At 36.9% G+C, this 12729-nt stretch overlaps 3 protein-coding genes across 4 annotated transcripts; 2 read left to right on the forward strand and 1 right to left on the reverse strand.

The window, feature by feature from the left end:
* The first annotated feature begins 3627 nt into the window (after window positions 1-3627).
* On the forward strand, window positions 3628-4599 carry LOC113316130 (F-box/kelch-repeat protein At1g57790-like). Its single transcript, XM_026564351.1, has one exon. The coding sequence runs from the start codon at window positions 3628-3630 to the stop codon at window positions 4597-4599; it is 972 nt and encodes a 323-aa protein (XP_026420136.1).
* A 278-nt stretch (window positions 4600-4877) lies between these two features.
* On the reverse strand, window positions 4878-8331 carry LOC113319359 (pentatricopeptide repeat-containing protein At2g36980, mitochondrial-like). Of its 2 annotated transcripts, XM_026567628.1 has the most exons (4): window positions 7136-8331; window positions 6005-6118; window positions 5410-5519; window positions 4878-5181 (listed from the first exon to the last, which is right to left on the reverse strand). In XM_026567628.1, the coding sequence occupies exons 1-4, from the start codon at window positions 8181-8183 to the stop codon at window positions 5098-5100; spliced, it is 1356 nt and encodes a 451-aa protein (XP_026423413.1). In that variant the 5' UTR covers window positions 8184-8331; the 3' UTR covers window positions 4878-5097. The 2 variants fall into 2 exon arrangements, 1 of the variants encoding a protein (XP_026423413.1); XR_003345402.1 differs by lacking the exon at window positions 4878-5181 and having other exon boundaries at window positions 5506-5519; window positions 6223-8331.
* Window positions 8332-10026: 1695 nt separating this feature from the next.
* Window positions 10027-12355, forward strand: LOC113317657. Its single transcript, XM_026565798.1, has 3 exons — window positions 10027-10056; window positions 10138-10944; window positions 12005-12355. Exons 2-3 carry the CDS (start codon window positions 10167-10169, stop codon window positions 12028-12030), a joined length of 804 nt encoding a protein of 267 aa, XP_026421583.1. The 5' UTR covers window positions 10027-10056; window positions 10138-10166; the 3' UTR covers window positions 12031-12355.
* Window positions 12356-12729: the final 374 nt, after the last annotated feature.

Here is a 12729-nt window from a genome sequence, read left to right on the forward strand (position 1 = left end):
CACATTGTCCTTTTTTGTAAAGAAAAAAAATAATACATTTGTTGGTCTAGGTAACATGCAAATGGAATTTAATAATCCAGGGTATATACTACCCTGTTTCTAGAAAACAAACACTATCATCTTTTTAAATTTTAGCATGTATCTCTTTTCAGATTTTCTTTCCCAAAGGTAGCACTGTAGAAGCTAGTTTCCAGCGAAATACTTGAGTTTTTGATATGTTTAAAAGTTTCTAGATCTGATTCCAGAATCTCTCAAACACATTGTCCTTTTTTGTAAAGAAAAAAAAATACATTTGTTGGTCTAGGTGACATGCAAATGGAATTTAATAATCCAAGGTATATACTACCCCTGTTTCTAGAAAACATACACTATCATCTTTTTAAATTTTAGCATGTATCTTTTTTCAGAAACAAAGATAATATTATGCAGACCTCATAATACAGTGAAACTCATTGTAAGATGAAGATATGAAATTATTAACTGGGAACCTGATTAGGAATCATCTTTTATAAGTCTAGAAAAATCTATGTTGACTGCACAACAAGAGAGCAATTAGAAGAAAAAAGAGTTGAAGCCACCTTCCGATGAGCAACTGAATCGATTGGATATAACGTCATTTTAGAAATATTTATTTAAACTATTTTATAATTTAAAAAAGTTAATTAATAAATTAGAAGTCATTTTCGTTAAAAAAGACCGACTAGGATGAGTTGACATTCTCTATGTGAATGCTTAGTTATGGACATCGGGTTTGCCATCCTCTATCCACATCTCGATCACGTCATATCTAAGTATTAGTTTAAGAAGTTAATGTTGGAAAAAGATTTTAGGAAGAATGAAAGTATATTCTTAGTGGATTAGTGGATTTCGATATTTTCCTTTGCATACATTTCATTAGGAAAACTCCGAACATATGAATAGTCAATGTTATATTGATTGATTAACACACGTATGGATGATACATGCACAATAAAGATGTTTTTATCGGAAAAATTATTTTAGGGGTGGAGGAAGTGCTACTGTTAACAATTTAGGGGGAAGTTAAATTAGTGATTTGCTTAAGGGGCAAACTCAAAAACTGCGAACAATTTCAAAGTGCACATGATAGTTAAACTATCTGTCCTTGAGAAATTTTTTCGTGATGCAAGCTGCAGCGCATAATTTTTTCGTGATTCACGCTGTTATTGGGTCGTCACACTTTTTTAGAAGGACGTCACTTGGATATCTGGTGACCAAAAATCTGGTTAAGGGATATTTTTGATTCAATAACAATTTGTCCAAAATGATCCTTCAATTAAAACTAATAAAAACATATGAGGAAGAAGCAAACTGATCCTAGTGATGGTAATCAACATCTCTGTCAACCTCAACTTCATCCTCAACTTATTCCACCGATTCAATCAATTGAAGAATGAATTTTTCAAACTCCTCAACAACAACCCATGATGTATGTAAGGTAATAATCGAACAAACCCATCTTTTTGTACTCGTTTTTGTGCTTAAATCGAATGAAATCAAAGTAAAATTAGGATTTTATTTACTTTCTGCTAGTGTTACGCCTGGGTACGGTACTAGATTTTTCAATCATAATTTAGTTTTTGAAGAACTTACGCCTAGGTTTAGTTCAATTCAAGCGTAAACTTTGATTTGCATGTCGTTCACGTCTAGGTTTAGTTGATTTCCAGGCGTAATTCCAATTTACGCCTAGGTTTAGTTGATATCCAGGCGTAATTCCTATTTTACGCATAGGTTTAGTTGATTTCCAGACGTAATTTCAATTTTACGCCTAGGTTTAGTTGATTTCCAAGCGTAATTCCAATTTTACGCCTAGGTTTGCTATATGTCCAACCTAGGCGTAATTAATTAAACTAAATTAAAATTAGTCAAATAAGGGTTGTTTGGTCATCACAAAATTATATAAGATAAGGGGTTTTTGATATTACTTATGGGTGACCCGTTTTGGTCTTATTAGATGACGCCCTCTAAAGGAATGTGACGCCTAGGGATGCACATAACCGACTCGACCCGCCGACCCGACCCACACCCGTCGAAAAATACCCGTACCCGAACCGACCCACCTAGGTATGGGTCGACTATGGGTGAGGCACGTGAAAACCCACCATATGTTGGGTCGGTTGCGGGTAGGAACTTCCTTCACCCGAACCGACCCACCAACCCGCCCAATATTCCCTAGCATGCTAGCCCTTAGATTTTCTATCCTAGAATGAATCTCAGCCATTGGATTGAAAAAATAAAATACCTAACCCTAATTAAGCATCGCACTCGCAGCCCACACCTATCACTTCGGCCTCTTCTTCTCTCCTTCTCAGAAACAGAGTCACGGAGACTCTTCTTCCCTAAATTGATTAATGGCTGCTTCATCAGCTGATCAGCATGCCTCGTCGGAAATGGTTTATCCACCCCTAGTAGTAAATTAGGTGTTAACAACGAAGTTTATGGAAAATATTTGTCTCCTTCATTTTTAAGTAACTTTAATTTTCTACACTTGAATTCTGTAATTCTTCATGAATCATGATACAAGTAATTTGCAAGTTATGACGGGCAACCCACCACCCGACCCGACCCAACCCGCCTTATTGTTGGTCGGGTGAAAAGCGACCCATTGTTATGGTGGGTCGGTTGCGGGTGAAAAGTTCAATTACCCACCAGCAATGGGTCGGGTGGTGGGTGAGGCCAAACCCGACCCAACCCGACCCATGTGCAGCCCTAGTGACGCCCCAATGACAGCCTTCCACAAATATAAGAAGCGTTCGGAAACATGGAGAAGTGTATTTAAGGATCTATATGTATTTAATAATCTATTGATTGGGGGATCAGATTATTATTCAAGACTCTCAACAATGGAAGTGGTTGGGTCTCATGACTCTCAACAACCAGTTCATCTCTCACGGTACAAAATAATAAAAGAAAAACCTAATCACAATTTATATCTGTCATCTTTTTTTTAAAAGCACTTTATATCTGTCATCACCACAATACAATATTGTTCGTTTTTAGTATGAGTACATTAAATTGTCATCTGAGCTGACGGGGTGTTGTTTTTATGAGGTTAGTGTTTCTGTGATTACTCGTAAAAACTAGAAAAACACCGTTACGAAACTGATGATGCTACATCAAGTTTGGATACGTCGACTTAATATGTAGATGTTGTTGTTGAACCACCTGCATGTATGGAGTGTTTTTAAGTGTTTATTCGAGATAACGATTCATCCTAACAGGGAGTTCTTAGAGACATTTATGTTTAATCCACTCTTATATTTGCATATCCAGTAGAACCTCCATATATTAATACTCTATATAGTAATAAACTCTACATATTGATACAAATCATAGTTCCAATATGGGAAATCTTATTTTGATCAACCTTTATATATTAATAACCTCCGTATATTAATAATTTTTTAATTGCCCATGAGTATTAATATACGGAGGTTCCACTGCAGAGAGATTTGATGGGGACTAGTCCTTTCTGTTCTATAGAATGCTAGATTCATATTCTCCCAAGTTACTATTCTTTTTCTTTCAGTTTTTGATCTTCTATATATTTTTCTGGTTACACGCTTTTTTATCATTTACCTCAGTGAAATAGTGGCGAAGAAGAACGAGATGACTGAATTCTGCTTACGTACACAAGCCATTAACAATTTGAATAACAAACCTTGGTCCGACCTTCCTCCCGAACTTCTTTTGGAAATTGCTGGTAAATTAGGCTTGCTCGAGCATCTTAGTTTTCGTGGTGTATGTCAACCGTGGCGCTTAGCTTCTTCAGAAGCTTCAGCTGACCTTCAGTCAGAAATTGATACCAAACCTTGGTTTCTACTCTATGGTAACGGTTCACACTGTTCTTTACTTGATTCTTTATCAGATAAAGTGTATAATATTCATATGCCGGAACTAGATGGTGCTACTTGCATAGCATCAAAGGAAGGTTGGCTTCTTCTATACCGAAATGAATCGCTGTTCTTCTACCGTCCTTACTCCCATGCAAAAATAGAGCTTCCAAAGTTTCCTACTCAGCAACTGTTTGACGATCATACTGCAACATTTTCATCAACTCCTATATCTCCAGACTGCATGGTTTTTATTGGCACCAGAACTAGTAGTACCCACTTGGTGTTAAATGTTCTTCGAAGAGGAGCTAATGTATGGGTTCAGTATGAAGAGACTATTTACGGACCAGACCCGAATTTTACATTCATGACATTTTGCAGTAGTGGTGAATTTTGCAGTGGTGGTGAATTGAATTTGGTGTCAAAAACCCGTAATGTTATTTTCTCTGTTGAAGAAAAGAGATGGATGCACCGCGTCTTGGTACCCAGTAACACACCTGGGTCTTCTCCTGTACCATGGGAAAATAGAGACCCAAAAATTGAACTGAAACGAAAATTGGGGTTGGGAAAAGGTGATTCGCTTACAATTTGTGGGACGGAGATGATAGGCGAACATAATACATGCATAAGTAACCAGGAGATCAAGGCTGTTGAAGAGGAAGGTGTGGATATCCGCCATAACAAGGGAGTGTGGATTAATCCACAATTTTTTCAACTTCCTCTAAATCAGAACAGCTGGTCCCTTTGAAGAACGTCTGATTACTAGGACTTTTGTTTCTTTATTAGCTTAATTTTAAGTTTATTTTCATAGAAAACGTTTAAGCATGCATATTTGACCAATTCCTTTGTTTTGGTAAATTTTAGACATAAAACTGATTGATAAGGACTAATTTCATGGTCAGTGAATATTAGGGCACTTAATCTATTTGCCCCTTGAACACATTCTACTTTCAGTTTCAGTTTTGTATATCGAATATATGCAAAGAAGCATGATTTGAATTATGTCAAAACAAAAATTTGGTAATATCAAAATCTTGGAAATTCAGTAGCTTTCACATTTCAGTTATATTTGATTACATTGAATCAGTACTTGTAGCAACAAAACACAAGAACTTTGTTTTCATTTTAACCCCAACAATCAACCACTGACTTTATATCACTTCTTTGCTTCTTACCCATCATGGCATCACCAAATGCACAACCCATATACATTTCTATGTCATCTAACTCTGGATTTGAACTGGTATCAAGTTGTAAACCCCCACTTCATGCCAGAGAGATGGCATGTAAGTGATGCATATACATGACATCCTCTCAGCTTTATAAACAACTACATACATCAAATTTCCCGTTTTAGAAAGAATTCAGAATTTCGTGAAGGTCGAGCGGAATCATCTTAATTGAATAATTTTGATGAATAAGTTACTAATAGCGTGCAGGCCAGTGATAGCATATCATCATGATAGTTCAACATACAACAGATCCAACCAAATTGACAAATTGTTATTAGCAGAAACCAGTACACAAAAAACAAGAACGTCATTGGTGTAAAGCTTACCCGATATTCCTCAGAAGTATCTTGACTGTTTACTTCAGCATTCAGAACTCTCTCTGAACAGGACGTGTATATCTGTCTACATTTGGAGTAAAGAACAGCCAAGAAATACCCTATCCAAATCAAGAACATAAGTAGAATGAAAAAGTGACGCAAAAAGTAAGACACCACCTTATAAAATATAAATAAGATACCACATTAAAAGCAAAATTAAAAAGGAGCAGAAGTTATCAAAGAAATACTGGTCAACTTCTGCATATCATACCCCATCTATGACATATAGGACATGTAGACAGTTTGTGATCTTAACGTTTGCACTAAGAGTGTTATGGAATAGCCTTTTTAGGTTGTAATCTATTTTACAGACATACTTAAGCTGAAGAGGAACAAGTGAAAACATAACAACTCTTGGCATAATTTTTTCGAAGGCATAAAAAATGGATTATGATGTCTCATGCAGAACTGGATCTGATAGACTAGAACTTAAGAGATACAATCACACTAGTCCAACTGAAAATTAAACTACAGCAAGGAAAAATCCAACAAAAACTCTATAAAAGGAAGTGTCTGTAAAGCAAGAGATTTTAGGAGCTCTCACCAGAAGAATGTGGATCCCTTCCCAGATCTGGACCAGCAACAATGCAATCAAAATCTTTCAACTCTGCAGCAACCTCAGCTACAAGATCGTGAGATAATTCCTGATTTCTCATCCCTGAAAATGTGCATTCACATAGATCATCTCAGATACAAAACTGAAGCAACAGATTAGAGATTGTGTTTACAGAAAGGAACACACTTTTAAAAGGATTCACGTACATTCCAACTCTGTTGTAACTTTATCATGAAACCTGTTGGATATTGTCATCGTCTTCCCACTCCATAGTTTCGGTTGTGGATTTCAACAACGATAAGAAGTGTTATAATTCTCAAATACAAAAATAACTAGGATTTCGCATATCAGACTCTAGAACTCTTAACATCTGATACATTTCATTCATTTCGGGGTTTTTAGATTCATTCCCTGCAACAAACACCATAACTCTGTTTTTCATTTCAATCCAACTACAACCAGGAGATTTTTTCACTCCTCGCTCTAACATTATTTTTCTTATCTTCTCTGCTTCTTTCCATAGACCATTTGCACAATACAAATTTGACAACAACACATACCCAATTTCTCCTTCGGGTTTCAAACTCCTCAAATCTTCCCCAAGTGATACTCCAAGTCCCATTTGACCATGTGTGGCACAAGCACCAAGTAGAGTCTCGTTTGAACTGGTCTTAAGTTTGTGAGAGTGCTCTTCAACCAATTCTTTGGCTTGTTGTAAGTAACCACCTCTTCCGAGCAAGTCGACCATGCAAGCTACGTGATCAGCTTCATGAGCAACTCCATAAATTGACTCCATGGATTCAAAAATCGCTTTGCCTTTTTCTATAAAACCTGAATGACTACAAGTCATCAACATTCCAATGAATGTTACTTTATCAGGCATCATTCTCGATTCTAACATCTCCTCGTAAAATCTCAAAGCTTCAATAACTCGTCCGTGTAGCCCTAATCCGAGCAACATTGTATTCCATGTAACTAAATCCTTATTGATAATATCCCTGAATGCACGAGTTGATCCGTCTATGTCTCCGCACTTTGCATACATGTTAACTAAGCTATTTCCAATATAAGCATGCGAACAAAAACCATATTGAATTATACAACCATGAATAACCTTACCAGGTCCTTCAAAGGCCAAGTTAGAACATCCATGAAGAACAGCTCCAAAAGTAAATTCATCAGGCCGAAGAAGATTTCTTGTCATGTCAACTAAGAAACTAAGAGCCTTCTCCACATAGCCACTTTTTGCATACCCAGTAATCATAGTAGTCCACGAAACAAGATTTTTCTCTGGTGCTTGATGAAACACCGCAAGAGCTTCATGAACATCTCCAACTTTTATATGAGCATCAATCATTGCGTTCCAAGAAACCTGGGTATGGGATTCTATTGACTCAAAAATCTTAACTGCATCTTCACAGCAGCCTAGTTTAGCATAAAAACTTAATATGGAATTGCTAACTTCAACTTCAGATATCCATCTGGTCTTCGCAATGCACCCATGGATCATTCGACCATAGTATGAATTGGGTAATTCAGCACAAGCGTTCATAAGTGCAGTAAACGTCCAAAGATCAGGCTTGGATGCCGTTTTTCTCATATTTCTAAACAGCTGCAGACACAACTCAAACTTCCCAGTTCGAGAATAACCAGCAATAAGTATGTTCCATGCAAATTCTACATGATTTGGCATATTATCGAAAACCCACTGCCCTCTATCTAATTGCCCACTTTTCATAGAAGCAAACAAAAGAGAACACCAAGAAACGTCATTTTGACAAGCGATTTCTTCAAACATTCTACACGCATTCAAAGGAACCAAACATTTCCCGTACATATCAATGAGACAATTACCCACAGGTAATGAAGATTGGAATCCAGACCTAACAACAAGCCCATGAATTTTGCTTCCATGATAGAAATCCCCCAAATCAGCACATGCACTCAAAGCAGACGTAATAGTGAAATCGTCCAGTGGAGTGTCAGAAAATCTCATTTCGGAAAATAAACTTAAAGCATCTTGATAAAGACCCGATTTAGAATAACTAGTTAGCATTGCATTCCAAGCTATTGTGTCTCTGTGCTGCATTTCATCGAACAGCTTTCGTGCCAAAGTGATTTTACCTGATTTTGCTAAGGCAACAATCTTTGATGTAACTTGAAACATTGAATGTATTTCGTATGTTCCTGAGAAAGACTGTAGAACGCTAGCTTTCACATTTTTAAGTAATAAACATATAAAACATTTTTTCTTTTGGAGAAGACTATGAAGAAAAACTTCTTCAGTTTGTCCCGACGCACTTTTTCTTCTTCAAAATTCCTAATACCGCAGCTAATGATGTGCAGTGTAGGATAGATAACAGAAGAGGGTGCATGTTAAGTGTGTTTTCACACGTCCATCCAAGTGTGTGCAACAGTTTATAGACTCTGCTACATACCACCACCATTTCCCCCCATGATGTGGCATTCTCTCATTGGTTCTGGAGCAAACAGGGTCCATTAGTGTTGAACTAGGCCACTAATGCGACGACACATCATGGAAAGGGTTTGGGGGAATAATTGTGGGGTATAAAGTATTTTCGCAGTTTCTATAAGTTACAGTCTGTATAATATTGTTATTGCTGCTTTTGTCCCCGGGAGGCAGATTGCCGATAATATTATTAGGGCAAATTAATAAAGTGTCCTGCTTCAAACCATATAATTAATAAACCGGCCAAGCTTTTAAATTCTTTTAGAAACTGGCCTTTCTGTTAGAGTTGACACCCGGGCCCACCAGATCGGTCAGCTGCGTTGAATAAGTCAAACTCGGTAGGAGAATTTACGACTGTGCCCTTGCCCATTTAAAGACGCGTGTGGTGTAATCTCGCACCACACTTTCTCTTTCCCCCTCGTTCTCTTCCTCCCTCGTTCTCTTCTCCTAGGGTTAGGTATTGAAGCTGTTTGAAAAGAAAAAGAGTCCTGATGTTATTGAAGTTGTTTTTGCTGAAGACATAGATGTTAGTGAAAGACCAGAGTGTATTTGGAAGAAAAGTTCTACATATTTAGGGATTCAAAGATAGTGGTGATACAGTGAAGATGAGGTACAAACCGGGATTGAAACAGTCTGAATCAAGGTAAGATTAACGAAACCCGTGACTTAATATATGATGAAAATCATTGTATTCATAGTTAATTGATTTAATTGATCGATTGATTTTTAGGGTTTCTGTTTTTTTTCCTTTGTAATTAGGGTTTATTTGAAACCAAATTTTTATTGTTTAATTGGGGTTTAATTTTCGTGATTGGGTGTAATATTGCTTAATTAGGTTTTCATTTGGTTTTCATAGGTTTATATCTGATTTTGTTTCATTTGTGTTGCAGTCAGTTCAAATTTAGGAATATCAGTGTATATGCGGAGCCAAAGAATGAGACTTTGGTATTTCCTGATTGCCATAGAGATGAAACAGAGTTGATGACACTTAAGTATATGGTGTATAAGGGTTTGTCTATGGATGTTAAAGAGAAGTTTAATTTATATTGGTTTAAGGAAGAATGTCTGCCACTGCCATTGTTAAACAATGATGATTTTGATAATTTTTGGGAGGATTCTTTTGTAAATGAGGATGGATGTATATGTTTGTGGATGGGGATGAAAGACACAGTGTTTGGGACTCCAAAGACTACACCAAAGAAGAAGACAGTTAGTAAGGGAACCACCCCTAGAAGATCCCCAAGGCTAAATAGTGTGGATAAATCAGTTGAAGGTGCATCAAGAAAGCTGAGTTTCATGGATGTGCCCATGTCCAAACATTCTCAGGCTAGTAGCAGTGGTTGCTGTCAGTCAAAAGCTACAAATGAAGTTAAGTTTGTTGAAGATGTGGACAATATTCAGCTGGAAAACACCAAAGAAGATGAATGTCACCCAATTGAGAATCCAGAAGCTCCTCCAGTATATGACAGTGATGAAGACATTGAATATGGGTCAGATGAAGAAGAACAAGAAGAGAAAGAAGAAGAAGAAGAAGAAGAAGAAAAAGGAGAAAAAGAAGGCAAAGAAAAAGGTATATTTCATTTATAACTGATTTCATTTATTATAATTTGTAACTTATTATATGGTACTGATGTTGATCTTGAATGTGAAGGTAAGGATGTGGATGAAAGACCTGCTTACATGGATGACTTTGATGATGATTTTGGTCAGTACATGAAGGGTGAGCATGATGTAGATCTTTTCCCTGAAGAAGAAGTTTTTACTCCAGTAGATCCTAGCAAAATGGAGGTAAAAACTAGATTTGCAAATAAGGAAGCATTTAAGAAACATCTCAGGGGTTATTGTGTTCTTAATAAGTGTCAATATATTTTGGATAGAAGTGCTCCCTCTAGAATTAAGGCTGAGTGTAGGTTTAAAACAGAACATGATTGTCCTTGGTTTGTGTATGCTAGCAAGAAAGAGGGTGAGAAGACTTTTGTTCTTAGGAAAGTGAATTTGGAACATAAGTGTGAAGGGGATCCCCAAAATAGGAATAGATCTGCTGATCCTCATTTTGTAAAGGATTTTGTTCTTGATCAGATGAAGAATAAGCCTAAAAAAGTTGTTCCAGACCCTTATAAAATCAAGGAAGACTTCTTAGCTGAAAAGAGAGTAAATATACCATATCAGTGTGCATGGAAGGCTAGGAATCTAGTTTTAGAGTCATTATATGGGAACTATAAAGAAAGTTACAATGAAGTACCAGCATTCTGCAAGATGTTTACAAAATGCAATGATGGGTCTGTTGCTAAGTTCACTTTTGACACAGTGAATAACACCTTTGAAAGCATGACACTCTCATTTGAACCTGCAATGAGGGGTTGGCGAAAAGCATGCAGGGGAGTTATAGGGCTTGATGCCTGCCATCTAACAGGGGAATATGGGGGAGTATTGATGGCTGCAACTGCACTTGATGGACATAATGGGTTAGTAATGTTAGGAATTATGGTATGCAGAGCTGAAACAAAGGAAAATTGGATCATTTTTTTGAAGCATTTGAAGGATGCAATATTAGCACATCCAGTGAAAGTGGCTTTCATTTCAGATAGGCAAAAAGGTTTATTGGAAGCTGTTGGTATAGTGTTTCCTGGCCATCACCACAGATACTGTTGGAGGTAACTTTCTTGTCTAACTTTGTTTCTTGTTTCTTTTGTTTGTCAGATCAGATAAAGACCATATGTTAATTACAATGTGTTAAAATGCAGACATTTATACAAAAATTTCAAGAAGGATTACAAGGGTCTTGAATTATACAGTTCTTTATGGAATGCAGCAAAAGCATACAAAGAAAAGCATTTTCAGGTTTGACAGTTCACAACAGTTCTTTGTTATTGGTTTTATGCACTATTTGACAGTCAAGTTAGCTAGTTTTTGATTGGCTGTGCAGGAACATTTTGACAATATTGTGAAACAGAGTGCTGCAGCTGGTGCTTATCTCAGTAGAGAAGATCCTGCTACATGGTCCAGGGCCTTTTTTAACCCTATTCACTGTTGTGAACATATGAACAACAATTTTTCAGAGTCTTTTAACAATATGATCAACAAGATGAGAAATAAACCAATTATAATGATAGGAATAATGTATGCTAACTTAGTGATGGGTACATGGTACAATAGGAGGACTGAATCTAGCACTAACCTTTACATACTCTGCTTGAGCAGGTACTGCAGTGATTACTATTCAGTGGAGAACTATAAGGCCACATATGCACCAACTTTTGCACCACTAGATGATAAAAGTGAATGGGTCCAGGTACTTTTTCTTCTTAAATTTGTAACTATATGCCATATTTATATTCTCAACTACATTAATATAAGTGCATTTGTTCTTGCAGCCAAACATGAACAAGAAGATCTTGAACCCTCCTCACAGTAGGAAACCAGGAAGACCCAAGAGCAAGAGGGTAAGAAGTTATGATGAACCTCGTGTTGAGAAGACAAAAAGGAGGTGTGGGAAATGTGGAAATGTTACTAACCACAACAAAAGAACATGTGCTGGTGGTGAAGTGGGATCTAATCCAACTGCAAAGAGGCAAAGGACTGAATGTGATGCACAAAGCTTCACCTTCAGCAACATAGAGCCAAGTCAGACCACCGGAGTTAGGGGTGCAGCTAAGTCAAACAAGAAGAAGAGAACGGCATCATTTGTTGGTGAATGTTTTACAGGGCCTGGCAGTCAGCCTTTGGCAACACCATCTTCTACTCCAGCTTCCACAACACCTATGAGTCTGCCATCTATAGCACCATCTTCTACTCCACCCTCTACAATAAATAACCTTTATCAGAACTTCTTTGGCATTGGATCTGTATCTCAGAATATAAAACAAGGAAAGGGAAAGGGAAATGGAAAGGCTAAGAAGAAATGATTTGAGATCCGTTTTCTGATTTTTTGTGTTTAAGAAGACAATATTTTTTTCTTTTGTAGACTTGAATTAATGCTGAATCAAAAGTGGATGGTTGTTTATTAGTACATTTGCAGGTTACATTTTCAGATTGTTGAGTTCCTTACATATAGCATTAAGTTGTAAACTTGAATGCATAATTCTGTTTTTTGCAGCAATGAAGACTTCATCTGAGACCCATTTAAAACCGTCACAATCTGTACAAGTGAGGTATGCTATGTTCTTGTTGTGTTCATTCTTGCAAAATTTCATCTCCATTTTTGATTTGCAGTGATCTTTGTTGCAGGTTTGATTTTGCAGTG

Source organism: Papaver somniferum, chromosome 10, assembly GCF_003573695.1.
Source record: "Papaver somniferum cultivar HN1 chromosome 10, ASM357369v1, whole genome shotgun sequence".
Classification (NCBI taxonomy): Eukaryota; Viridiplantae; Streptophyta; class Magnoliopsida; order Ranunculales; family Papaveraceae; genus Papaver; species Papaver somniferum.